The 26,415-nt window shown below is 51.2% G+C and overlaps 1 protein-coding gene across 3 annotated transcripts in view; it reads left to right on the top strand.

Annotated features, from left to right (window-relative positions):
- Window positions 1-26,415, top strand: part of TBC1D22A (TBC1 domain family member 22A) — a 320,481-nt gene that overhangs the window by 115,284 nt on the left and 178,782 nt on the right. For all 3 annotated transcript variants that reach the window (XM_082422201.1, XM_082422202.1, XM_082422203.1), the window contains exons 7-8: window positions 3,450-3,512; window positions 22,059-22,173. In XM_082422201.1, coding sequence (XP_082278327.1) covers window positions 3,450-3,512; window positions 22,059-22,173 — 178 coding nt within the window. The remainder of the gene's footprint in view (window positions 1-3,449; window positions 3,513-22,058; window positions 22,174-26,415) is intronic.

Here is a 26,415-nt window from a genome sequence, read left to right as displayed (position 1 = left end):
GTTCAGTCCATAGCAGAGGTGTAGCCAGCTTACAAGTTTGCTATTTAGTTTAATACAAAATGGGTATAATTATGGCTTCTTGAATAGTCAGTTGACAGTGCGCATGATGGGAAAGATACTTAAAATTGATTTACGGTTCATGGTGTATCCAGAATTTGCTGTTAGAATCGCTCGAAGCCTTTATAATTCTCATCGTCTTTGCAATATGTGAGAATTCAGAATGGTTTGTGCTGCAGTTGAACAAAAAGGTGGTTAGGAATTGGTAGCACTGCCTCGTATTCTGACATGAACTTCTGATTTTCCTGATGCGTGTCAGTACTGAGTATTTCCTCTTGGAAACCCGACCTCTACGTGAATGAGAGTTGCCGAATTTTTCCCCCTCAGATGTGGGATACCCACATCTCCTTGTCAGTTTGGTGTAGCGCTGTAAAAAGGTCCAAAGACAGGCCTTAGCGCTGATTGCTAATCACAGTTTCTTTAAGTTAAATGGATTGCTGGAAGGCATCTTCCCCACACAGACACGTGGCAGCTCTGCAGGAAGAGTAACTTGTTTGGGGACGGGACGAGGGAGATGGGGACAGGGACCCGCTTCCGTCACCTTCCAGGGCGGGGCCTTCTCTGCCTCTGGCCCCTGCTGCCCACACTGGGGCTTGTCCTCTGTCTCCCACCTGGGTGGCTCCCAGGCCACACGGTGCTGCCACCCGTCACTCTGGGAAACTGATTTGTGATACAGATTGCATTTGGATTGGATCAGGGAAATACTAGCTTACCTGGTTTGTTTTTCCACTTCACTGGTTTTAGGGAATGGGTACATTCGGTATTGTGTTGCGTGTATTTTTGCTGTGTGTGGTTTTTTTTTTTTTTTAATAAATTTATTTATTTATTTTTGGCTGTGTTGGGTCTTTGTTGCTGCATGTGGGCTCCCTCTAGCTGCAGTGAGCGGGGGCTTCTCTTAGTTTGGTTCGTGGGCTTCTCATTGCCGTGGCTTCTCTTGTTGCAGAGCACGGGCTCTACGCGCATGGGCTTCAGTAGTTGTGGCTCGCGGGGTCTAGAGTGCAGGCTCAGTAGTTGTGGCGCACGGGCTTAGTTGCTCTGCGGCATGTGGGATCTTCCTGGACCAGGGCTCGAACCCGTGTCCCCTGCTTTGGCAGGCAGATTCTTAACCACTCCGCCAGAGAAGTCCCTTTGCTGTGTTTTTATTCCAGAAAAAGACGTCCAAAGGATGACACGAGCATCTATCAGCAAGATTTACCAGGCTGCATTCTATTATGAATTTCTTAAGGGAAAGTTAATTAAAAACGGGTTGCATACATCTTTATTCAGTTACTGTGATAGGTAATAAAAAGCTCCTGCGTTATTGTGAATCCCCCAAATGTTCCTACGTTACTGTAATTGAGCACAGTGTAAGCTGTGGCAGTGTTTCCCGTGGGCCTGCTTGCTTTGTGCTGAGCACACACGCCTCTTGGAGGTGGGCCCTGGGCCGTCCTGGGCGGCCGTTTCAGGCGCTCTGTTCAGGTCAAGGTGGAGCCGGCCTGGGTTTGGGGCTTGGGCACCCTGGTCTCTCCCTGCTGCCCGCTCACGGTGTTTGACCCATGAGCTGACCTTAGCCGGCCGTCTGCCCCGAGGGGTGTGGCCCGGCCTTCCCACAGCACTGGGAGGCCGCAGGAGGCCAGGGTCCCCTGTCTGCTTCCCTGTCCCTCTTCTGTCCTCTGTTCATTTGAGTTCTGTGTTTACTCTTCGGGGGAAGATGTCCCGTCCAAAGCACACAGAGTCGGTCAGAACTAAAGGTTCATCTGTGTGTCCTCCCCGCGCTGCGGGTTCTGCAGACTTCGCGGCCGCCCGAGCGGCTCAGTCCTGTGGGGGGGGCGGGGCACACAGAGCCGGTGCTGGAGTGCACCGTCCTGTCCCCCAGCAGATGCATGACGGGCAGCTCTTCTGTTACGTGGGCTGTGCTGGCCCGCGGCGTGCCGGGGACAGACGTGTGCCCACGTGACTCTGATGGCAGGGGATCAGTGCTCTGAGGGTGACCCTAGGGGACGCCCTGGTCAAGCGGGTGAGAAGGTTCTGGGCTCCTGCTAGTGGCCAGCTGCAGCCTTCCGACCCCACCAGACTGGAATGTTCCCTCCCTCTGCCCCTCCTCCTCCTCCTCCCCCCTCCAGGTCTCCTCCCCGCAGCTTGCTAGATCCCTCCCCGCGTTGCTCAGTGGGCTGGAGAAGGGTTATTTCTTGTCTTCTCTGACGCCATCTCCTCTCCTCTCTAACTGTCCTTCTCGCCCTCCCTGCTGCCTCATCGTCCACGCTCCCTCAGCACTCAGTCTGCTGGCCCCTGGCCCCTGGCCCAGTTCTTACCCTGGGCAATCTCATCCCCTCCCCTGGTACCGCTGACGGGCAGCTGATTTCCAGGCTCTCCCCCGAGGGAAGAGTTCAAGGCGGGAACCTGTGAGTGCGAGAACGATTCCCACGTCTCAGAGCCGTGCAGCTGATGGAGCTCTGGGGGCTGTCGATCCACCTTCTTGTTGGCTCTTCCCCAGTAGCCCTTCAAGGGACGTGGCAGGTGTCTAACAGGGGAGGATGCTGAGCCCCAGAGCCTGGTGAGGGACCCAAGGCCATGGTGCTGGCGAGGCAGAGTGAGGAGACTCGCAGGCCCTTGGGTCTCAGAACCCTTGTGGTCACGGGCAAGGACGGGGGATGAACCTGCATCGTAGGCTCCCTGCGGCGTGCAGATGTGCACGTCTTCCCTCGGCCTGTTTGGGCCATTTTCCTGGGTTGGATGGGGATGGTGATAGCGTTGGCCCTGTGGGGTGCTCGTGTAGGGCGTTGGGGGCCGGCCCGGATGCCAGCTCAAGCCCCGAGCGATCTTATTTGGTTGCGTCTTGAACCCGCAGGTGTGCTGCTCTGCGGTGCGGGGAACTTTGTTACGTCTCTCGTGTCGGATGGTGGTCAGGCGGGGATCAGCTGATTCTACCAGAGGTTTTTAAATGCGTCCTCTGAAAAGTGCCCTGGGTCCCCCAAGGATTTTGTAAAGTGGAGAAAACTGTGGCCGGGGTTCGAAGAAGAAGCTGTCACAGTTGAACACTTGTACACTGTTGATGTGCTTGAAGCGCTCCCCGTGTCAGAGGCTGGAAATCAATGTTTGCTAATTGCTACGGATCCTGTTACTGAATAGCCGAGGGCCTGCTCTGTTCCTAATCGCGCAGCTGCCACTGTTGGGTTGGACAGCGTGGAACAAGCCTGTCGTGCTAGGACGGGGGCGGGGGGGGGGCCCAGGCAGACGGAACCTGCCTCTCCTCCACGGGAGAACACGTGACACAGAATTTGTCTCCTCAGAGAGAGCAGACCGAGACCCAGAGCAAATCCGTGGCTGTTATTAAGGATCGCCCTTTAATCATAATGCCTGTCACGATGTTCGTCATCTTTTAAAATACGTGTGTCTTTCTCCTCCATCTGCAGATCCACATAGACATCCCTCGAATGAGTCCTGAAGCATTAATACTGCAACCCAAAGTGACAGAGGTAAGAGCTGGGATCCGGAAGCTCCCTTCTTGGAGGGAGATGGGTGCCCACCGTCCTAGTGGCTCCACCCACGGCAGGTGTGGGGATGGCCCCTGGGGACAGAATCGCCAACCGGAATTGCTAACTGTTCTTTAAATATTTTTATTGCACAGTACTTGTGTGTACAAAAGAACGTAGTTGGAGTTGTGTATGTAGTTGACACTCACGAGTCCACCACCCAGTTTAGGACCGAGAAGCCCACTCGAGTGAGACTGATAGTGTGGAAGCCACCTGCTGTTCTCACTCGTCTCCAGGCCCCTCCCCAGGAGATGACCTCTCTCCTGGCCTGTATCTGTGATTCTTCACGCCTTTAATACATGTCACATGACACTGGGAAAGCCGTGTTCTGCAGCCGGATCATTCCTCTGTGTAGTCTAGTCTCTGCAACTTGGCTTTTTTCATCTACATTATTTTCTTAGATTCAGCTTATCTTTGTGTCTAGTCGTTATTTAAATATTCCACACTTTCTGTTGCCTTTTTCCTGTTGGTGGACATTTGGGTTGTTTCTGCGGTTTGCTATTGGGAACAGTGTTGCCTGGAAGCTTCATGTATAGTCATGCAGGTGCCCCCTGGCGGGGATTTCTCAAGAGCATTTACGAAGAAGGAAGATTGTTGCAAGGTTGGCTGTCAGCCTGTTAAACTTTCCAGATGACGTCAGAATGCTCTCCAGTGGGTTGTCCTGATTCAGCTCTCCCCTGTAGAGGACCAGCCGTCCTGGTGCTCACACCATGGCCAGGTCTGGGTGTTGCCAGGCTTCTCAAGTTCTGTCTCTGGTGGGCATTCTTCATTTTCCTTTCTCTCATCACCCGTGGAGTTAGCATCTCTTTGTGTATTTATGTGCTTCTGTGTCCCCCTTCTGGGAAATGCTTGTTCCCACCTTTGCCTGATTTCTTGGGTGGTTGATCTAATTGTTTGTTGGTTGTTGATCTTTATATATTAGGGATTCTAATTCTTTGCAGTTTGTGTATGGCAGATTCCTCCTCCCACTCTGTGGCTTGTTTCTGACACTTTCTTCTTGACGGCTGTCGTGATCGGAAGTTCTCAGTTTTCGTGGCGTTGAACTTACCCATCTCTTCTATTAGGGTTAGCTTCCTGAGGAGATCTTTTCCTACCCAGACATCCTCAAGCCGTTCTCCCTCCCTTATTTTCACCTCAAAGTTCTGAAGTGTTAGCATTCACACCTGTTTTAATTCATCTGTATCCGATGGCTGTGTGTGCTGTGAGGTGGGAATCCAGTTTAATGTTCTCCCGTGGTGGCCAGTCCAGCTTGTCTCGCACGTTTGCAGTGTCCCTCTGTTCATGCCATTTTCACATTCGCAGAGATCTGGTCTCTGTTTTGTCCCAGTATTCGAGTTACCTTTTTCATTCAGCTTCACCCTAAGTCTCAGTATTTGGTAGGAGGTGTTCACACCCCCTCTTCCTCTTCAAAAGTGATCAGGTCATCTTAAGGCTTTGCTCTTCCACGTAAGTCCCAGAGTCAGGGGGCCAAAATTTTCTCTCTCTCTTTTTTTTGTAATATTTATTTATTTTCCTTATTTCTTTTTGGCTGTGTTGGGTCTTAGCTGCGGCACACAGAATCTTTTTGTTACGGCGTGTGGTCTGCTCAGGTTTCTGTGTAGTTGCGGCGCTCGGGCTTCTCTCTAGTTGTGGCGTGCGGGTCTTCTCTCTCTAGTTGTGGTGCACAGGCTCCAGAGCGTGTGGGCTCTGTAGTTTGCGGCACGTGGGCTCTCTCGTTGAGGCACGCCAGCTCAGTAGTTGTGGAGTGCAGGCTTTGTTGCCCTGTGCCATGTGGGATCCCACGTCGCCTGCATTGGAAGGCGGATTCTTTACCACTGGACCACCAGGGAAGTCCCTCTCTCTCTCTCTTTTTTTTTTTTTAATTGAAGTATAGTTGATGTACAATATTATATGTCACAGGTGTACAATATAGTGATTCATAATTTTTACTCCATTTATAGTTATAAAATACTGGCTATATTCCCTGTGTTGTACAATACGTCCTTGTAGCTTATTTTATACCTAATAGTTTGTACCTCTTAAACTCCTCCCCTATAGTCCCTCTCCCCACTGGTAACCATTAGTTTGTTCTCTATATCCGCGAGTCAGCTTCTTTTTTGTTATATTTACTAGTTTGTTGTATTTTTTAGATTCCACGCTTATTGGTTTTTAACGTCTGTTTGACTTAAGATTGGAATTGCACAGAATCTATAGGTCAATTTGGGAGAACTGACATCTCTATGAAATTTAGTCTTCATTTTCATGAACGTGCTAATTCCCCATTTTTTAGGCCATTCTTTAATGCCTTTCAGTGAAGTTTTAGAAGTTGTTTCATAATAGGTCCTGTGTACATTTTATTAGATTTATTCTTAGTTGTCATATTTTTTGTTGCTGTTATAAATGGCATCTCTTTAAAATTGAATTTTCTTATTGTTATGAATGTTTGTTTTGCATCTTGATTGCTCCAGTAAATGCACTTTTAAACTTGGATATCTCTTGTCTGTGCAGGAAGTTTGTTAAAAAGAAATCCAGGATTATTAAAGCCAAAGTGCTTTAGATTACAGAACACAAAAGGAGAAAATTAGTTTTCCACAGAAGTAGTCATTTTGAGGTACTTCTCTTTGATTGTCCTTTTCAATAGTTGTGCTTATATCTGGAAAACAAGAGATCACATATTATAACCTCATTTTAACGTATTTTTCTTTTTAGTGGAAAATAGAGTCTGCCACGCGACTTTCGGTTTATCTTCACTGTTGTATTTTTCCTGTCACTTGATGACTCCTTGTAGAGCTGAGCCTGTGGGCTCCTGGCTTCAGAGACGGGATCCAGCCACTGCCAGCTGGTGTCTGCTGGCCTGCTCGCGTGTGATGTGCTGGGACCTCGATCCCAATGGAAGCGCCTCTGCAGTTGCCAGGGGCAGGGGGAGGGGACGGGAGACTGACAGCAAAGGGACACGAGGGGACTTCTCGGGGCGATGGAAGTGCCCCCGGCAGCGGGGCTCCCACGGCCCCTCCCTTGGCTCCCATGCACTCCTCCCGGAGCTGCAGACCTGCCCAGGGCCCGGCTGGGGGGCAGATTGTGTGTGTGTGGGGAAACCTTCTGGAAGTGTTGGTCTCACGTTAGAAGCAGGCAAAGTCAAGTTCTGGTTTGCGGCATCGCGGAGGTTAGGCTTGGACACACTGAGGCTGATCCACGGCAGCAGTGGCGTCCCCGGCTGGGAGCCTGCTGCCCCCTCGCGGGGGAGGTCATGGGCAGCGCATCGGCCGCTCCCCTGTGCTTGGCTTTCTCTTCGTGGTCCAGGTTGGGGCTCTCGCTCCCTCCCTCACGCTTGCATTCCAGCAGCAGGAATGCGAAGATGCAAGACACGAGGGAGAAGAGCAGCCCCTCCCATAACATAGGTGTCTGAGAGACGCTGCTGTAGTGCTTTGGCTTGTATCCTACGTGCTTGTCCTTGGATGTACAGAACCAGGAAACGTGACTCTGATTTCAGTTGGTCTTGTGCCCCTATAAAGTCTGGGCTTCTCATGACTTGGGAAGAAGGGTTTCTGCCGTAAGCGTTTCCCCCAGTCTGTCCGTGCTTCGGTTTATTCGTTCAACAGGTGGTGCCCACTTCTGCTCTGGATGTCTTTTCCTCCCTCCCTTCCCCTTCCCCTTCCCCTCCTCCCGCCCCCCGTCCTCCTTTTCTCCTGTCAGCATTATTGACGGCTAATTGACACACAGGAGAATTCACCTGTGTTAAGCATACAGTTAGATTCGTTTTGGCACCTGTGTGTAGGAATGTAGCAGCCACTGGAATCATGGTGTGGACACTTCCATCACCCTGAAAAGTCCCCTCGTGTCCCTTTGCTGTCAGTCTCCTGTCCCCTCCCCCTGCCCCTGGCAATTGCTGATCTGCTTTCTATCCCTAGAGTTCTGCTTTTAAAGCATTTCACAGAAAGGGACTCATACAGCTTACAGACTGAGCGAGTGGCTCCCCTGACCTGGACAGGGCGTGGACGTTCACCCCTGCTGTCCACGGCACCGCCGAGCAGGGCCGTCTTCCGGGGATGTGTGTGCCCAGTCACCAGTTGATGGGTACTGGGGTCCTTTCCAACTCTGGGCCATTACAAAGTACATTTGCTCTAAACCTTCATGTATAGATCTAGGGAAGGCATCTGTGTTTTCCCCTCTCTGGTAAGTGCCTAGGCGTGGAGTTGCTGGGCCGTATGGTATGTTTATACACTTTATAAGAAACTGCCAAACCCTTTTCCAGGGTGGCCGTGCCAGTTCGCCATGCTTGAGACGCCTCAAGGATGTGCTCCACATCCTTGTCAGTTCTTGGGATTTGCCAGTCTTTTTAATTTTAGCTGTTTTAAAAAACAGGTGTGTCGTGGGGTATTACGGGGTTACAATTTGCATTTGTCTGTTGACTGTGGATGTTGAGCGTCCTTTCACGTGATGATTTGTCACGCTCAGATCTTCTTTGGTGAAGTGTCTGTTCCATTTTTCACTCATTTAATTGCTTGAAAAACCTTTAGCCTGCCTGTTCCCTGGCCTCCCGTGGACCTTCTGAGTCAGACTCCTGGGGTGGAGCCTGGAAATCCCCATCTGAAGGAAGCCCAGCCGGACGTAGAGGCCACCGATGGCGGGAGGGTCTTGGCAGAGGTAGGACCTCCTGGGGTAGCCACTGGAGGCTGCTCCGCCTGACCTCCCCAGGGACCTGGGACATGGGGCCCAGCTGCTCCTGGGTTGGGGCTGCCCCCCCGCCTGTGCTCTGCTCTTCTGTCTCCGCTGCATCTGAGCAGACCTTCTGTCTGTCTCGTTTTCGGTCCTAACGCATGTGCCTCAAGCGGCGCACGGCACAGAGCAGCTGTGCGCAAGTACTTGTTTCATGAACAGCTGTCTGGATTCCTCCTTCTCTCACCTGTGACCTCAGGTGTCTGGTTCGGAGACGCTGTTCCCAGCGACCCTGGCTGGTGTCCCAGCCCCTCTCCCCCACTTTCACTCCCACTTTGTATGTCTCACGGCGCTTGTTATCCGATCCGATTTGTCTTCTTGTTGATGAGGTCTCACTCCACCTACATGTCAGCTCCCTGGGAGCAGGGCCATGGCTTGGGTGCCTGGAGCCTCATGGGACTTAGGAGATTTTGTTGAAACCAGTAATTAATCTTTTTATCCAACGCTGTTATTTGAAAGTAAAATTCGTAACTTTTTTGCCACTTGCTCTTTTTATCCTCTGTCCGCCGTTGAATAAACTCAACCTATTACTTGGGAGAATACGGATTGTGACCCGAGGCCCTCTGGCCCCTGCGATTAGTGCAGGGAGCTCATGGGAAGAAGCTCTTTCAGATTTCGAAGCTGGGCCTTTTCACTTGATAAGTTCATCATCTACCGGGTCACTTCTCCTCCGTAATTGTTATATTATCTGCCCTCTGGTTATCTGCTTCTTAGAGCAGTTTCACAAATTAGGGAAAGTAGATGCTTTTTCCAATTAGCCGTGGAGAAGTGATGTCTCATTACATTTAAACAGACACAGAGGATAATGAAACACGCAGGCCTTTTAGACGCGTTATCTGTGTGCCCTTCTTCCAGCTGGTGTGATGAGTTTCCCGTGGCCCTGAGGGATGGGCATTTCCCAGGAGGCAGGTGCCAGTGCAGCACAGATGTGTTCATACTGGACTCCTTCCCCGACTGTGAACTTGCTGTAGACAGACTTCCCGACCAGAGCCTTTGCGTGGAGAAGCGTGGGCCCCGCGGTGGACGGGAGGAAGCCCGCTTCCGAGGACCAGGCGTTGCCTCTGTCCACGAGGATCCGGGCCAAACTGAAGAGGGTTTTGGCATTTGCATGTGCCGTTCCTCTGCCTGGGGGCCCCTCCCCAGCCTACTCTGCTCGGCAGCCCCCCGAGCTTGCCAGCACCCCCTTTCCTGCCCTGGCCGCCACCGCGCCCACGTGCTTCCCGCGTGTTGTCACGTGTCTCTGTCCCCTTAGACTCGACCAGCCTCCACTCTGGTGTTGGCCCCCTCTGGTGCCTAACGGACATTGGTGGGCTTGGGTGGGTGAGTCAGCTGTCTTGCTGGGATTCCGGCTGTGGCTCTCTCTTCTCACACTGCAAGCTCCCCGGGCACGGCCTGGGTCTTTCTTCTCCTGGGACCTGGCATGTAGCATGGTGAGCGCTTGGCAGATGTTGGCGGGATGCATGCGTTAAACGTGCCCTCCTCCCGGTGTGAGCGTTCTGCACCGGACTCAGTGCTCCACGAATCCGCGTCTTCTTTCTCCTCCTCTCTTCGTTCGGTCTCATAATTCATCTTTTTTTTTTTTTTTCTTCAGAGGTGGGGATGCATTTGTGAGAGCCTGAGAGATACATATTTGTTATAGAATCAGTTCATTAAACTCTTCTGGTATATATTTTGGGGATCTAATCCATAGATCTTTCCTTTTTTTCTCCTTTTGGTTTTATGGTAAAATATGTCAGAGCAGAAAGATTTCTTTAATATATATGTCCAATTTAAAGAAAAAATTAAAAATTAGCTTCCACATACCCACTGTCACGCTGAAGAAATAGAGCCAGACTAGCGTCATTGAGGTCCCTTCTCTGTCCCTCTGCAGATGTGTCCCTGTCCCCCAACAAGTAACTGTTCCCTTGAATTTTGGTTAATTATTCTCTTGCGTTTCTGTATAGTTTTATGACACGAGTTTATGTGTGTGTGTGTGTGTGTGTGTGTGTGTGTGTGTTTCGCCTGTTTTTAATCTTTGTTTTTAGTGGAACTGTGCTGTCTGTACTCATTTGCCATCACTCTTTATATTACAGAGCTAAGGTTCTAAGCTGCATCCACCGATGCTTGTCGTGCAGTTCATTTTCACTGCTGTGTAGTATTCCCTCCTGTGTCCTGTGGTTTACTGATCCGGTCCAGTGTTGATAAGCATCTGGGTTATGTTCGTTCTCGTGCTTTTTCTCAGCATGTTGCCGTGAGCATTCCGAGTCCCTGTGCGCAGGTCTGAGGGTTTCTCTGGGGGGTGTACCAGGGAGTGGCCCCAGGGCCCGGTGGTGAGTGCCCAGTGCCGCCTCCTCCCCTGCCCTGGGAGCTGTGAAACCGAAAGGCTCCCTGACTGCCTGGGTCTCAGGGCGCTGTTCACTTCCGATCTCTTCACTGCTGATCACGTTAAGTATTTTTTCTTAGGTTTCTTAGGCCATTTGATTTCCTCTCTTGTGAAATGCTTCTGCCCCTATTTCTGTTGCATCTTTCTGTTTGTTAGTTTATCCTCCTGATTTGTAGGAGTTCCTAATATAATCTGGATACTAATTCTTTTTTGGAAACATATGGATACATATATCTTCTTTTAATTAGTAGGTTGTTTTTTCACTCTAGTTGGTGTGAACAGCAATTCCCAATTTAACAAAGGCAGTTCAGCAGTCTTTTCCTTTATGATTAGGCCTTTTTGTGTACTGAGACATGCTTTCCAACCTCACGATTTCAAAGAAATCTTATATTCTAAGAGTTTTAGAGTTTTGCCTTTTACCTTTAGGACTGTAATCCATTTGGGATTGACTTTGCACGGAGTTTGACACAGCGGCCCCGTTTCTTTTAAAATCCCCCACGTGGATAAGTGGTTGTGCCCCTTGCCCTCATGAGCTATCATACAGCAGCTGTGTGTGGGCTCCTTCTGGGCTGTCATCTCTTCCCCTGGTCTGTCCACCCACCCCTGTGCCCCCTTCATCCTGTCTTGGTTACATGGTCTTGATGTCTGGTAGGACAGGCCACCCAGGCCTGGTTCTTGTTTCTGGGCTACTCATGACCTTTTGCTTTTGGAGGTAAATTTAAAATTGTTGTATTTCATAGAAATCTCAGAAATTACATAGAATCTGTTGAACAGTTGGAGAAAATTAACACTTTGTTTTTCCATTTAGTTCTTCTGATCTTTTAAACAACTGTACCTCCTTAAATATATTACACAACTTACTAAATTTATTCATAGATACATTTTAAGCAAATAGCGTTTTTAAAATTTTTAGTGGCATTGTCTAATTTTTTATTGACAGTATATGGAAATGCAGTTGACCTTTGTAAGTTAATTTTGTATCTGGCAAACTTACTAATCTCTTTCATCAATTCTAATATTTTGTGTGTAGATGTATTTGAGTTTTGAAAGAAGTTAATCATATTACTTACGAATAATGATAGTTTCGTTTTTTTCTTTCTGTTCTGTATATACATGCTTGGCTTTTTTTTTTTCCCTGCTGGCCAAGACTTCCACTACAGTATTGAATATTAGTAGTGAAAGCAGGAATCCTGGTGTCATTCCGATTCTAAAGAAGTCTTTTAACATTTCTTCTTTTTTTTTTTATGGTTCTTTTTAACATCTTTATTGGAGTATAATTGCTTTACAATGGTGTGTTAGTTTCTGCTTTATAACAAAGTGAATCAGTTATACATATACATATGTTCCCATATCTCTTCCCTCTTGCATCTCCCTCCCTCCCACCCTCCCTATCCCACCCCTCTAGGTGGTCGCAAAGCACCGAGCTGATCTCCCTGTGCTATGCGGTTGCTTCCCACTAGCTATGTATTTCACGTTTGGTAGTGTATATATGTCCATGCCACTCTCTCACTTTGTCCCAGCTTACCCTTCCCCCTCCCCATATCCTCAAGTCCATTCTCTAGTAGGTCTGTGTCTTTATTCTCGTCTTGCCACTAACATTTCTTCTTTGACTTAGGATATTTACTGTAGATTTTATAGATACCTTATGTTAAGGATGGTGCCTTGCTTTTCTCATAGTTTTAAAATCCTAAATTACTGTTGCGATTCATCATGTCCTTTCCCACGTGTCATCTGAGAGGAGACTAGGTCTTTGCTCCTTTATTCTGTTGATATGGTAGATTTTATCAGTGGGCTTCCTAGTATCGAGGCGACTGTACATTCCTGAAATAAATCCAAATTGGTCAGGATGGATTTTTTTACTGCCTCGTGGGATTAAGTGTGTTAACATCTCATGTGCCGAGCCGCCAGGAGGGGAAGCCTGGCCTCTCTTTAAATGGAAAAGTGCCCTCTGACCAGTGTCTGGTTCCTCAGTTGTGCTTTGATATGTTGTCCCATCAGCTGTGCCGAATATTTGGTCTGGTGACGTGTGTGACACTGTGATGTTTTGTTTGAAGGTGTTGTTTCTTTTCTGTACTTCAGTTTTGAGTGTGATGAAATGTCTGTGCTTTGCTAACCTATCAAGACAACTGGCTTGAGCACAAAATGTGGAATGTAAATCCCCACATTTGAAGGAGGTGAAGGTGGAGTAATTCACACACCAAACGTGGCGTTGTTGCTTGCTTCAGAGAGTGCTGCGTTATTAATTGTGTTGTAAACCTATATTCAGTGTATACTTTATGTGATATCTGGGTGCCTATTAATCTCTATTTTAGATTTGTTATAGACTGTTATTCTTGTTTCATTCATCAGATGTTATAATTCGTACGGGGGAAGGTTCCCTCAATCCTGTTGCAAGCACTTGTGTTGTAAATATCTCTTTCTTTCTGAGCCCACACGGCTCCTGGATTTCGGGAGATATAAATCCCACAGATCTTCTCAACAGAGCTGTATATTTTGCAGCTCCTCTCGTAGAAATTAACTCCACAGTGCTCTGTACGCTGTGAAGTCGTGTTGCCGATGCGTATGGTAGAATTATGATGTTTTCACATTTCTGAAATCAGATTTTTTTCCTAAGTAATCATGAGCACAGCGACATTTTCAATTTCAATGTATTTCACTTCTTAGAATGCAGAACATCTCAGCTCCCCGAGTGCCCTGAGTTGCCGGCATCCTGGTCCTGCCTTGGAGGCATGTGGAGGGCCTGTGATAAGGTTTACACAGTGAGGACAGAAAGAGCTGCCAGGAGGGGGCCTCCTGAGCCCCTCCCCAGAGCCCTCTGTGGGAGAATGCTGGAGTTTTTTAGGAAAAACCTGGCATGGTGCTCAGGTTTCTGAAGTTGGGCAAGCAAACTGGGGATGCCTGTCGCATTTTCATTTTTTTTTTTTAGCCCTGATGGTAATAGTAGCAAGTATTTTTATTATTGTCGTTGAGTATAAATTGCTCTGTAGAAAAGATACTTCAGGAAGAGTTTAAAGTTTGAACGACTTTTAATGAATTCCTTCTCTCTAATAAAGATAAGAGTGTCAGGAATGTCAACAGAACTTTAAGAGCGAATAATAACCAGTGAGTATTCATTGCTAGAGCTGTCTTGGATCGTTCTGTGTTTTCATTAAACACATCCACACACGGAGGGCATCCTTTCTTTATTGGCAGATAATACCGCTACTTAAACCCACAGCACATTCATTTAAATGTGAGTTAATGTGCTGTGACAGATCTGACCCCCTCTCTGTGTCTGTTATTTCTTGAACTCCCCTGCTTCTGCTAATAGTCTTGTGCAAGTGAATGCATCGTTTTCACCTTTCCTGTGACGGCTGTTAATAAAATGCCTGGATTTTGGACATACGGAGTCGTGGGGACCGTGGCCCCTGAAGAAGTGCCAGTGGCCGACTGCTGGGCCCGTGGTGGCCGCGGCGGGCTCCGTCCTCGGCAGCGTGTGGTGGAGGCCCTGGGGCACAGAATCCGTGTGCGTGGTGCCGACCCTGCTCCCGCTGCGCGTGGCCTTGGGGAGGATGACCCGGAGGCAGGGCCGTCTGTGGGGACACGCGTTTGGAGGGGACACCAAGCTGCTGAGGCCAGCCGGCTCACGGTCTGGGAAGCCTCTCCTTCCTGACCTGGGCCCTCGGGCGCCTTGCGGGCAGGGGGCCCGCACCCCCGGCTGGCCGGCAGCCCTCCCTGGTGCACCTGTGGCCCGGCTGCCTTTGCCGCCGCCTTTCCCCTGGGCCCGGGGTGCTGGGCTGACTGCCAGGTGAAGCCCCGCGGCCCCGGCTAGAGGGGGCGCGTCCTTGCAGGGGGGCTGCAGGGAGGGTGCAGACTGGGCTCCTGCCACGTGGCCCGCCCAGCCTGTGCCATCCCAGGGTCCCGCCGCGCTCCAGCTGCCGGCTCCTATGCCCCTCCGTCTGGAGTCCTGGCCCGGGGCTGCTGGCTTTTGACCCCTGATGTCAGTGACCCATCTCCTCTTCCCACTTTGTCTTGGGGGACTCAGAGCAGCTCTGGCCTCTGGTCTGTCCTCTGAGCCGGGCCTGAAGTTGCTCTGAGGATCCGGGCATGTCGGGGCCCTTGGAGACAGGCGTCCCGGCAGTGGGCTGGAGCCGGCTGTCCCCACACCGACCCTCCTGGGGCTGTGCCCGCTTGGTGAGGTGGCCTGGGTGGCGAAGGAGGAGTGGGTGTCCTTTGTGAGGTTCCTCTCTGTCGTTGTAGCTGAGACTCGGTATCAGAGGCCCTGGAGAATCGGATGGGACCCGGGGAAGGGGGTGGGGCAGGAGGAGCGAGTGTGCTTCCCGCTGGCCTCTGGCGCTTCTGAGGGCAGACACCCCAGGGGACCCTGTGTGTGACTCGTACCCCTTAAAGCATGTTACAGTTTGAAGACACCTGCTTGGGGAAAGCGATGCACAATCAGTGGCTTATGTTTTGTTTTGTTTTGTTTTTTTAACCAGTCTGAGAGCAAAAGCTTAGAAATGGCTCGATGCCTTCGTTCTTTGCAAAATAACCGTGCCGTTGTTTGACACAGGTGTAGAAGTCCCTCAGCACAGGCCCCTCTGCGCTGGGGCCGGGGTTGCTGTTCCTCCGTTAGGGTCTCCGTGTCTGATCTGGGGAGAGCTCGTTATGACGGCGGCGAGGACAGGGCACAGTGACCTCAGGGAAGCCCTCCCTTCACGCTGCTGCCCGAGTGCTCGCATGGTCGGAGCGCCTTCCCGGGCTGCGTGGCGGCCTTGCTGGGAAACGAGCCGAGGGGCTTCCAGAGGGAAGCAATGGGGACCCCGGGGCCCACGGGCCTGTGGCGGAGTAATGGGTGGGGGAGTTTTTCAGTGACGCTAAGTGACTTTGGCTGGAATCAGTGTTACTTTCTATGATTTCAAAGCAAAAGCAAAGCACGCTCCTATGAAGTGGTTTAAGACAAAAGGTACAGAATAAATCAGTCAGTGAAAAGAAAACAACAAAGAAAGAGAAACGCTGCACCCTTGCAGCTCGGCTGTGGTTTCCGATGGCAGGTGGCATCCTCCTAATCGGCATCACAGCCTGGTCTGTCGTGACTACCTCTCTGTCCACAGCCTTTAATGAGTAAGTTAACTGTGCCGCTGATGGGTTTAGGTCTGTGCCGGGCGTCCTGCGGCAGCCCTGTCTCCTGGGGCAGCCCTGTCTCCTGGGGCCACCGAGTCCAGTGTCCCGCTCCCGTCCCACCGGCACCCGGGAAGAGGGTCCGGGAGCAGGGATGGGAGCGGACGGAGCCTGGAGGCTGAGCCAGCCGGACAGCTGAGGGCGGGCACGCAAGGGGCAGATGTCGGAACATGTGGTCTTGGCACGTGGGTCCCCGAGGCTGGAGCTGAGGGGGCCCGGGGTGCAGCCAGGGGCACGAGGGCACCTCGCTGCCTTGCGGATCCTGCAGCCCCTGCCCCCAGCCAGCGCCCTCCCTTCAGCCCCGCTCAGCTATGGGCAGGTCAGGACTCGGGGTTCCCCCCTGTCCTTTTGGATTCATGTTTTCCCAGTGTCACCAGGCATCCTCTCCATATGGAGATCTCTTCTACATTATTACAGTCAGTGGAGTTTTTTCCTTGGGAGTCTAGATGGGGCTCATCTGTCTGTCAGCTTCTGCCTGCCCCTCAGCCGGATGCTGCTTCCTGTTCGGGGCTGGGGTGGCTGGTCCCAGAGCAGGGCTGGAGGGGACGCCTGGGCCAGGGGAGTCGCCCGCGAGGGCAGGTGCGGGGGCCTGGGGCAGGTGGTTGGCTTGGCTGGGGTGGAGCCTGCCGTAGCCTCCTGGTGTTCTCAGTGTGGCAGGACCGTTACTGTTGGAAGAGAGAGGCTGAAGGAGATTTAAGCAAGTGGTGTACCTTTTCTTCTCCCTCTCCCGCCCAGAGACACATGAAGCACGGGAGTTTTTCTTACTTTCTAAAGTAATAGCTACTGTTATAGGGAAATAATACGCAAGGAGGCGAGAGGCTGTAGGTGCAGCCTCCTGGCTCTGATTACGTGAGGAAGTAGGAGTGCTTGCCCAGAGCAGATGGCAGGTGAAGGGCACGCAAGCGTCAGAGCCGCTGGGGGTGTTATTTATTGACATAGAAGCTGTGAGGGCTCCAGGTCTTGGTAGCGGCCGGGTGCCTGTGTGGCATTGGGGCAGGAGGGCATGGAGACGGCTCGCAGGTGGCATGGTCCCCGGGGAGGGTGCACACACCCTCCTCCTCCGTGGGATGGACCTGGCGCTGGCGGACAGTCGCGAGTGCTTTGCCCAGCCTCCTGCGGTAGATTCTGTTCACTCCCGGTCCTTGACTTGTGGCCTGGAAGCAGGGGGATCTGTGCGTGGATAAACAGAGTTCTCTGTACGTGGAGCCAGGCCATCTTGCGAAGGCCGCCGGCCCCGAGCCTCAGCCAGGCGTGGCGCCTGAGCCCTGCGCCGTCCCGCTGCCTCTTGCCGTGGCTGTCTGTCTGTCTGTCTGTCTGTCTGCTCTCTAGAAGGCTCCTCTTGCCTCCTTCCCTCTGAACTCCTCCTCAGCCTCACACCCTGTGTGCCGGCGCCTCCTCTCCAAAGCCTCCCTGCACCAAATGCCCCCGCCTCCTTCCCCTCCGTGGAGCTGAGTCTCCCTTCCCAGGCCACTTCCCGTCTTAGACAAGTGGGGGACCTTGAGGTCCTGACTGGTTGGCATCTGAGGAGCCAGGTCTGGAGCATTGCTTGATGGAGAAACAGAATGGGAAAAGCCAGTCCCAAATCCAGGAGACACCCCGGGTGTCGTCTGTCCAGAGAGACCCCAGGCGGGAAGGTCCAGGCGCCCCCCGATGGCAGAGAGCTTACAGAACAGAGGGGAGCGAGGGCTGAAAATGGAGGGTGGGGGACCTTACTCATATACACGTCCATTCAGCCAATGGAGCTCCATTCAGCTACACGCCAGGACCAAGGGCACAGAAGTGAGCGAGATGGAGGAAGGCCCTTCCTCGGGGGGGGGGGGCCTCTGTGGAGACGGGCGGGGAAGAGGATCTGCCGCCTCGATAGGGCGTAAAGGATGTTGTCATCCACGAGAAGGGGTTGAGCTAAGATCTTATGCTGAAAATCATGGTGGCCACGGGAAGTTTGGGAGAAGGGCATTGCAGGCGGAAGGAACAAGTAAGTGCAAAGGCCCCGAGGTAGGGACAGAAGTGGGCGCAGTGTGAGGGGACCTGGTGGAGGCCACGAGGGGCGAGGACAGGGCAGCACGTCCGGCTCCTTGGAGTCATGGCTAGGAGTCTGCTTTTTCCCTCAGAGTCAGGGAAGCCCCGGCCAGCCCAGCCCCCTCTGCAGCTGTCTCAGGCCTTTCCCGGCACCAGGAACAGTCCATTCCAGTCGCCTGCACAGGTGCTGAATTGTTTGCACTGGACAGGACTTCAGCACCCCAGCCATTCCTCCCAGGGTAAAGCTGGCCACGTCATCTGTGCCAAGTGGCTTCTTTTGGTGCCAGGGCTGCCGAGGGCAAAATGGCATTCATGCTTGTGAGTAGGTTTAGGAGTGTGTGTGTGTGTGTGTGTGTGTGTGTGTGTGTGTGTGTGTCACAAGCCCTCTGAAAGTGTGGGGCTTAGTTAACGGTGGGAGTGCTCCACGGCTTAAATTACCACTTGCCAGGAGGATGAGATTGCAAAGGAGGAGGGGAGGTCTCTGTGCTCCGAGCTCTGGCATGTCCTTCAGTCCACATGCGCACGCGCTCTCTCTCTCTCTCTCTACACACACACACGCGCGCACACACACACACCCACACCCACACCCCTGCTGCATGGACGGCTCCCTGCTGGACCTCGGGCAGGTCCAGATAGATCCGATGCAGACTTTCCTCACCAGGAGGAGCTCATAGTCTTTTCTGTTTCTTTCTTGCTATAAAATTATAATTTCTTGGTCTTCTCTTCTTTTTGGATTCATGTATGAAAACAACTCTTCTATCCTAAAGCACAGCAGTGGTGGCCCTTTCTAGGCTGTACAGGCCCCCGTTTAGTCAGACCAGTGGGGCGGAATCCTGGCTCTGCTGCTCACAGGCTGTGTGACTTTGGGGAAGTTGCTTAACTCCTCTGTGCCTCAGTTGTCTCCTCTGTATTAGTTATGTCTTGCCGCATAACAGCATTACCACAAACCTAGCGCCTGAAAACAACACACATTTATTCACATTTGTTGTCTCAGAGTTTCTGCGGCTCAGGAGTCTGGGCAGGTCTTAGCTCAGGGTCTCCGCAAGCTGCAGGCAAGGTGCTGTCTGGGCCACAGCCTCATCTGAGGCTCCCCTGGGGAAGGATCTGCTTCCAAACGCCCCTGGCTGCTGGCAGAATCTGGGGGCTTGTAGGCTGCGGAGCTGGGGGTCTCGGGTTCTTGCTGGCTCTCGGCCCCCCTCAGTTCCTTGGCATGTGGCCCTTTGCATGTGCAGCTCACAGCTCAGAAGCCGGCTTCCCAGAAGCCAGCAGGGGAGAGCGTCTCCTGGCAGGCTGGGTTATGATCTTCTGTGACGTAATCCTATCCCCTTGGCTGTATTTTGGTTAGAAGCAGGTCACAGGGCCCCGCTCACACTCCAGGGGAGGGACCACACAGGGGCGGGCGTCCCGGGAGGTGTGCAGGTGGACCCCCTGCCTGCCGGTCATCTTTGGCGGACTGTGCAGCGTTGGATGGAGGTCTGCCGGGGCCCAGTGAGCGAGGAGGTGCTCAGCCGACCTTCGCCGCCCCTCCTGCCCTCGCGTGGCCAGCCGTCCGGGTCTCTCCTGCCTGTCGCTGCTGCCACCTGTTGCGTGTAGCCCCCATCCACCCTCCCCTGCTCCTGGCCCGCAGGGCTCCAGGCCTCTACGGAGCTTCCTGCCGGCGGGCCTGGGGTCCTCCTGCCGGCGGGGCCTGGGCTGAGCGCGCCGTACCCTCCCAGCCTGTCCGCACCCAGGCCGCCCCCTGCACGTGCAGCCCTGCCGCCCGTCCCTGGGCTTTCCTCGGGTACACGTGGCCGGGCGGGGCCGTGGCTGCTGCATGTCTGACGTGTGACTGAGAGGTGCTGGGGCCCGGAGGGGGTCCCCCCTGCAAGTGCCCCGCCTGCCCGCCACCCTGGCTGGTGGGGTGCTGCTCCCTGCGTCACCGAGGGTGCTGAGCCCAATGCTGGAGCGCGAGGGCTCACCGCTTGGCGCTGTCTGTGAGCGACAGCACACGGTGAGCCTCGGTGAATGATTCTGGTCTTTTGATCTTACTTAAATATTCAGTCTGGCTGGAAAGCTGTTGACTTAAAGTGACAGATGTGTGTGGATAGAGAGCATGAATGTGTTGTGAACTCAGCAGACGTTTACCAGGTGCCCCTGTTACAGGTGCTGGGCCGCGCTGCCGCCTGATGAACGGGTGGGTCCGTTGTGGCTCATTTGGAAGGACCCCAGTGGATGAGTGCTAGGGTGGGGTTTGGGCGGGGGCCTGGGATCTGGGGCTGCTCGTGCCCTGGTTGACCTCCCCCGTCTGGGCGCCAGGCCCCTCGCTGTAAATGCCCTAGCTGGTGGTGACTTGGGGGTGTCTAGACCACAGGCCCGGTGATGTGCAGGAATGTAGGCAGTATTGGGAGGGGTTGACCTCCTTGGGTACAAACATGCTTGGCTTTGCAAGGTCGGCCCGTTTGGAAATGATGTGAGTCATCCTCTGTTGGCACGCTCGCTGGTCCAGCCTGCGCTGGTGGGAGGCCCGGGAGGGCGGCGAGGCCTGGCCCAGTGGCAGGAGCCCGGGGTCGGGGGAGCCAGCGGTGGGTGCGTCACTGAAGGGAGGCGGTTCGGCTCAGCAGGGACGCTCTGCCGGGTGGGGGACCGGGGGAGGCTCACAGCAGGCAGTGCTTGGCTCTCCCAGGAGGCTGGGGGGCGCAGGTGGCAGCACAGTCTCCATCGAGGGGCTGGGGCTTAGCTGGAAGCCAGGTAAGCAGGGGAGGGACAGGCTTTCTAGGCAGCGAGCATGGCAGGAGGTGACAGCCTGGTGGGCTCTGCGCAGCTGGAATTTGGGAGCCGGGCGGAGAGGAGGAGAGGACCGTGAGGCAGGGGCCGGACGCGGGGGCGCCGTGTGTAGGGGTGTGGAGCCAGCGACGCTCCTTAAGCCGTGTGTGCGTACACGTGTGTGCGTGCGCGTGGCTGAGGGCGCTGTGTTGCGCCTGGTGAGATCCCTCTCCTGAAGGAAGGTGGAGGAGAGGGTGGTGTGAGTGACGTAGCGGTCGGGAGAGAGGAGGCCCCCGGGGCGTCGGATGGCTGGCGGGGGCAGGGGTGACGGAGGACGCTGGCCTCCGGGTGCCGATCGCTCTCCAGGGGTTTAAGAAGACGTCTGTTATGTCACTTCCGTGTGGAGTCCAAGAAGTAATACACGTGAATCCATAAACAAAACAGACTCACAGACAGAAAACAAACCTACGGTTACCAAAGGGGAAGGGAGGGGGAGGGATAAATTAGGAGTGTGGGATTAAGAGGTACAGACTACTGTACGTAAAACAGACAAGCAGCAAGGATTTGCTGTATAGCACAGGCAGCTGTATTCAGTATCTTATAATAAACTATTCAATATCGTGGGAAATAATCTGAAAGAAAATCCATTAAAAAAAACAACCAAGCTCAGAGATGCAGAGAACAGATTGGTGGTTGCCAGAGGTGAGGGTTGGGGGTTGTGTGTGTGACATGGGTGAAGGGGGTCAGAATGAAATACAAAGTCGTAGGGCTGTAATGTACAGCTCGGAGAGTACAGTTAATGATATTGTATCCCATCTTCGAAAGTTGCTAAGAAACTAAATCTTAAAAGTCCTCATCACAAGAAAAAAAATGTATACCGTGTGTACGGAGATGGATGTTAAGTAGACTTATTATGGTGATCATTTCACAGTATAGTATTTACAAATATTGAATCGTTATGTTGTACACCTGACACTAATACACTGTTATATGTCAATTATACCTCAATAAAAAAAACATATGCGGGAAATTTAGAGCATCCATCCATCCATTCCCTCCCTCCCTCCCTCCCATGCACCCTTCCATCCCCCCACCCTTCCATCCGTCCGTCCATGTACCCATTCATGCATGCGTCCACCCACCTGCCCATCCACCCCTCTGTCCCTCCATCCCTCTCTCCTTCACTGATAGGCCGGCTGCTGCTGTGCTGGCTGACCAAGTCCAGGGCAGCCACACGCAGTGGTTACCCAAGGGGCTCGGAGGAGCAGAGAGCATCTTTTGTGGGAGCCAGCTCGTGGGGTGGGACTGAGCCCAGGGGTTGGTGACATACTCCGTATTGCTTGTGAGTCTATACAAAATTAAGATAACTGGAATTTTACAAAAAAATTAAACCCATTGGTATTTTAGTATTAGAGATTGAAAAGTATTGATAGTGTATATTTTAAGAATGTGTACATTTAAAAGTTTCTGCTGTGTTTACTTTTTGCTTCACCAGCTGTTCAATTTTCTTTCAGATTTTTGAAAGGATATTGTTTATATGGGCCATACGTCACCCTGCCAGTGGATATGTTCAGGGGATAAATGACCTTGTCACTCCTTTCTTTGTAGTCTTCATTTGCGAATACATAGGTAAGATCATATCATGATGTTTTCTTCTCACAAACATTAAACATGAACTTTAGTGGCCTTACGATGTTGCTATGCATAATTATACCGATACTGAAAATTGCTATTAATTTTACTGTTATTAATGACAACTAATATTAGAGAATAATAGTTTTCTCATTGATGCCAGCTTTAAAAAAGTCTTTAAATCCATATGCCCAACTACTGAAGACATTAAGATGCAATTATTATTATTAATATCTTCTTTTTACTAATGTAAGAGGAGAAATGCAGTATATATGGGGAGTGTAGTTTTGTGTTAATGGCCATCAGAGCACCGGCTTTAATAGTTTGGATTTAAATGGGTAAGGTTAAGGTGACAGAATATCAGTTGAATGTTTTGCTTACAAGCTAAAAACCGAATCTTCTTTAATTGCATTTCTTCAGCAGTTCATCACCTTTCTGCTTTTGATATACTAGTAGCATTTAATTTTATGGGAATATTAATTACATGCAAAATAATTGGTTTAATGGGCATTTAGGTTGGGTTGTGATGTTTCTCTCTGAGTACTGCGTATTTTTTCTTCCATTTATGTTGCAGCAGCCAACTGTAATATACCTTCACCTGGTTTATATTTCAAGTTTAAAAACAATTCTGATAACACATGTGCAGGATCTACTTTTTAATTCATCTATGGATAAAATCTAAATGCCACAGGAAGGGTTTACTCTTCAGTTGTAGCATTTTTACTTAAAACTGATATTACTTTGTCTTCATGTGAACCTTCCTGCCTTGGTGTTTGTTGGTTTTTTAGGTTGTGTTTTAGCCATTTCAGTTTCTGGTCAGCTTCGATTCCATCGTTGCTGTAATCTGGAGAGAGTGAGGTTGACTCCAGGGCATCTGATCCCCTGAGGATGAGAATGTACCCACTTGGTCCATTTTGTGGGCACCCCTCTCCCAGCACTGACGATTTCATGGGAGTCTCTCCATTGCTCAGCAACCAACGAGCACGGGCTGCTCCCCCATCATCTCTTCAGCAGGGAGAGGTCGCTCCTGAGAGCGCTCCTGCCTCTCTGCTTCTCCCTCTCTCATTTGACAGATAATGAAAATGTTCTTAACGATCCTAGAACAGTAGGACCTCTGTCAGTAGACTTCAGAGCTGTTAATTGAAAGAAGAGGTTCAACTGAGATGTGATTAGAGAACTGATATTCCATGTTAAATAGACCATTTAATTAATGTGGTAAATAAGTTGGCCTTAATGAGTCTAGCAGCAGCTTACGTTGTAAGACCCGAGCGATCCGTTGTGCGTTTGTCTGAATGATCAGCAAACTAGGACGAAGGGACGCGACCATGATGTTAATTGTGCAGAAGAGAGAGAAGCTGGAGGAAGGAGAATCTGTGTTCAAGTGGTGCCTTCAGTTAGAGACTCAAAGAGACTCCCCTTGCCTTCCGTAACCCTCACCACACACACTCACACACACGTGAACGTGCGCACACACACACACACACAAGAAGACACATGCGTGCACACACACACACACACACAAGAACACACATGTGCAGCGGCCCGACTGGCCTCCTGGGGCTGCCAGCAGCCCAGGTCTCCTCCGGGGCACCTTGCCCCGCTGTCCAGGGACACAGTGTCTTCAAAATGCAAGTTTGGTGCACGCACATGTGCATGCACGCTCGGGCACACACAGACACATGCACGTGCACCACCACCAGCCACAGCCTCTCCAAGTAAGTGTGGAACAAATCCCCAACTAACCTCGGGATGGAGCCCATGGTCTTGGGTGGGCCCTGGAGGTGCCTGTCCCACCACGAGGGACGGCTGGGGACGGAGGTCAGGGGAGCTCTTGGGACCCCGGAGGTGGGGTCACGGTGTGCGGGCTGTCCAGAGGCGGAGGCGGGAGAAGATGGCCACGCAAGCGGTGCTGAGGCCAGCGGGGGGAGCCCAGGAGCTGAGTGCCACTCCGGGAGGGTGTCGCGTGCTCGGAGGAGACTGTCGTGGAGGAGGGCTCCGCGTGGCGAGGTGCGGCTCCCGGCTGGGAAGCGCAGAGTTGGGTCCAGTTTCTTCCTCTCCAGGCTCCACTGAGCCCGGGGGTCCTGATGTCTCGGTTTGGGCTGGAAGGAAGGACGGCCCCTCCAGCCTTGAGCCGGCCGCGTTTCCCACTGCCCTCTGCGTTGGGGCCCCCGACGGCCGCTCGCTGGTCATCCCTCGCTGGTGTCTGTGCCTGTGTGTCCCCATCAGGCCGGCCTGGGGACGGGGTGCGGGCCCACAGCAGCGCCCGGGGAGGACAGCCGTTTGGGCAGAGCTCCTCTGAGTCTTTTCGCCATGTGTTGTATTTATGTAGTTCAGAGCACATTGTATATAAAATTGTTTCATGCCTTTTCCCCATTTAACCTTGTAACTAAGCTCATCCCTATATTATTAAGAAATCTTTGTAAAGATCGTTTCCACCTCCTGCACATAATATTCTGCTGAGATAATGTAGCGTAATTCATGAAACCATTCTCCTGTTGTTGGATTTTTTTAGTTTTTTTCCCCCCAGGCGTGGCGCAAGTTTTAAGTAAAGCCTGTAGTTTTCTAACAGGGGCTGCCATATTCCTTTTGAGCAATGTTAAATCTGATTTAAAATTAAGAACCATTATTCTGTCACCTTGAATCCCACAATTTAAGTAGAGACTTATATTTTACCGGAACCAAATAATTTCAGCATAGCAAAAAACAAGCATCCCCCCCTCCCCATCCTCTGTGCTACTTAAATTTAGAAACTACTCTGGCGCTTTGGACCAGCTCCTCGGAGTGATGGAATGAGGGTTGTGCGCATGGGAGGGATGACGGTGACGCATTTTGGAAGACGAGGAGTATTTTACAATTGATTTTCATTATCAGCACGTGTAAGCTCTGATTGATTTGATTTTTTATGTCATTTTCTCATAAAATAAATTACTCTTGAAAGCTAATACAGAAAGTGACTGGCATAAACAGTGTATTTACTTATGAACATTATGGGTGTTTATTTTTATGTTCCTGTTTGTAAGTCAGAGTCTCAAAAGCACAGGTTGTTTTTAAACAGGTTAGTTTTGCCCAGAGAAGACATTTTAGCACGCGGTTCCTGGAGATTGGGATGCGCTGGAATTGGATTTGGTGTGCGGTTGGCAAGGGGCACAGAGGAGAAGTGATGCAGGGAGTTTGCTGTCAGCTGAATGCTAGTGGCGCCGCCTTTCGTTTGCCTTTTCCACTGTCAGCATGAATTGGGCTTCGAGTGACAGGGAGAGAAGAGCTCTTGCTCATTTCTCATTGATAAGTTACAGTTTTAGAAACAGTTGTTTCAATTTTCCTTGTTTGCATTTAAGTTTTCCCTCATGGCACTTTGTTTTTTCCATGTGTTAAGTGAACCAAGGCTGCTTTTAAATGCATCCTCACCTGGCTTCCTTTGGTGTTCCTCACACCTAATGTACCTTTGGGGTCCACAGCTCGTCTCAGAAACATGTTAAAGACAGAAACGAGCGCATCTGCATACAGGAGGCTTCCTGTGGCAGTTCTGTTCCATGTGGGGGAAGTGGAGAGCAGAGGGCCCTGGGAATGCCAGTGGGTCAGAACCAGAGGGTGGGGCTGCTGTTTGGCAGCCCCTGAAATGACAGGAGGGGGCTGTATGCTTGCATAGCCCGTGACGTGTATGTAGTCAGATTTTCTATTTAAAAACGTCTTGATGATGGTCAAAGTAATGGACTTACTAAAAAGTTGGAAAACTCATTAACAGTATAGCTCCTTGTCCCAGAAGCCGTCATTGGGACGTTTTACTAATATCCTTCTGGTCTTCTGTCAATATACTTTTTACATTGCAGCAATTATATTATGCATGCACATTCTAGTATTGCTTTTTGTTTAATATCTAAACATTTCCCAAAGTCATTAAGCACTTAAAAAACCTCTTTTTAAAACATAGTGACGCACTTCTCTCAATAATGAGTAGGAAAACTAGACAGAAGATCAACAAGAAAGAAAGAAAACTAAGCACCTGAAAACCCCTAGACCTAACAGACATCTACAGAGCAGTGCACCTGTCACAGCAGGATCACATTCTTCTCAAGTGCACACGAAACATTCACCAGGAGAGACAATATGCTAGACCATAGAACAAGCACCAGTACATTTGAAAGGATGGAAGTCATACAAATTGTGTTCTCTGACCACACAGACATTAAATTAGATATCAGTAACAGAAGGAAATTTGAAGAATTTGACAAATATGTGGAG

Source organism: Balaenoptera physalus, assembly GCF_965194825.1.
Source record: "Balaenoptera physalus genome assembly, chromosome: 13".
In the NCBI taxonomy this organism is placed as follows: Eukaryota; Metazoa; Chordata; class Mammalia; order Artiodactyla; family Balaenopteridae; genus Balaenoptera; species Balaenoptera physalus.
The sequence above is the reverse complement of the archived record's forward strand: the minus strand, read 5'-3'. Positions and strand labels throughout refer to the sequence as shown.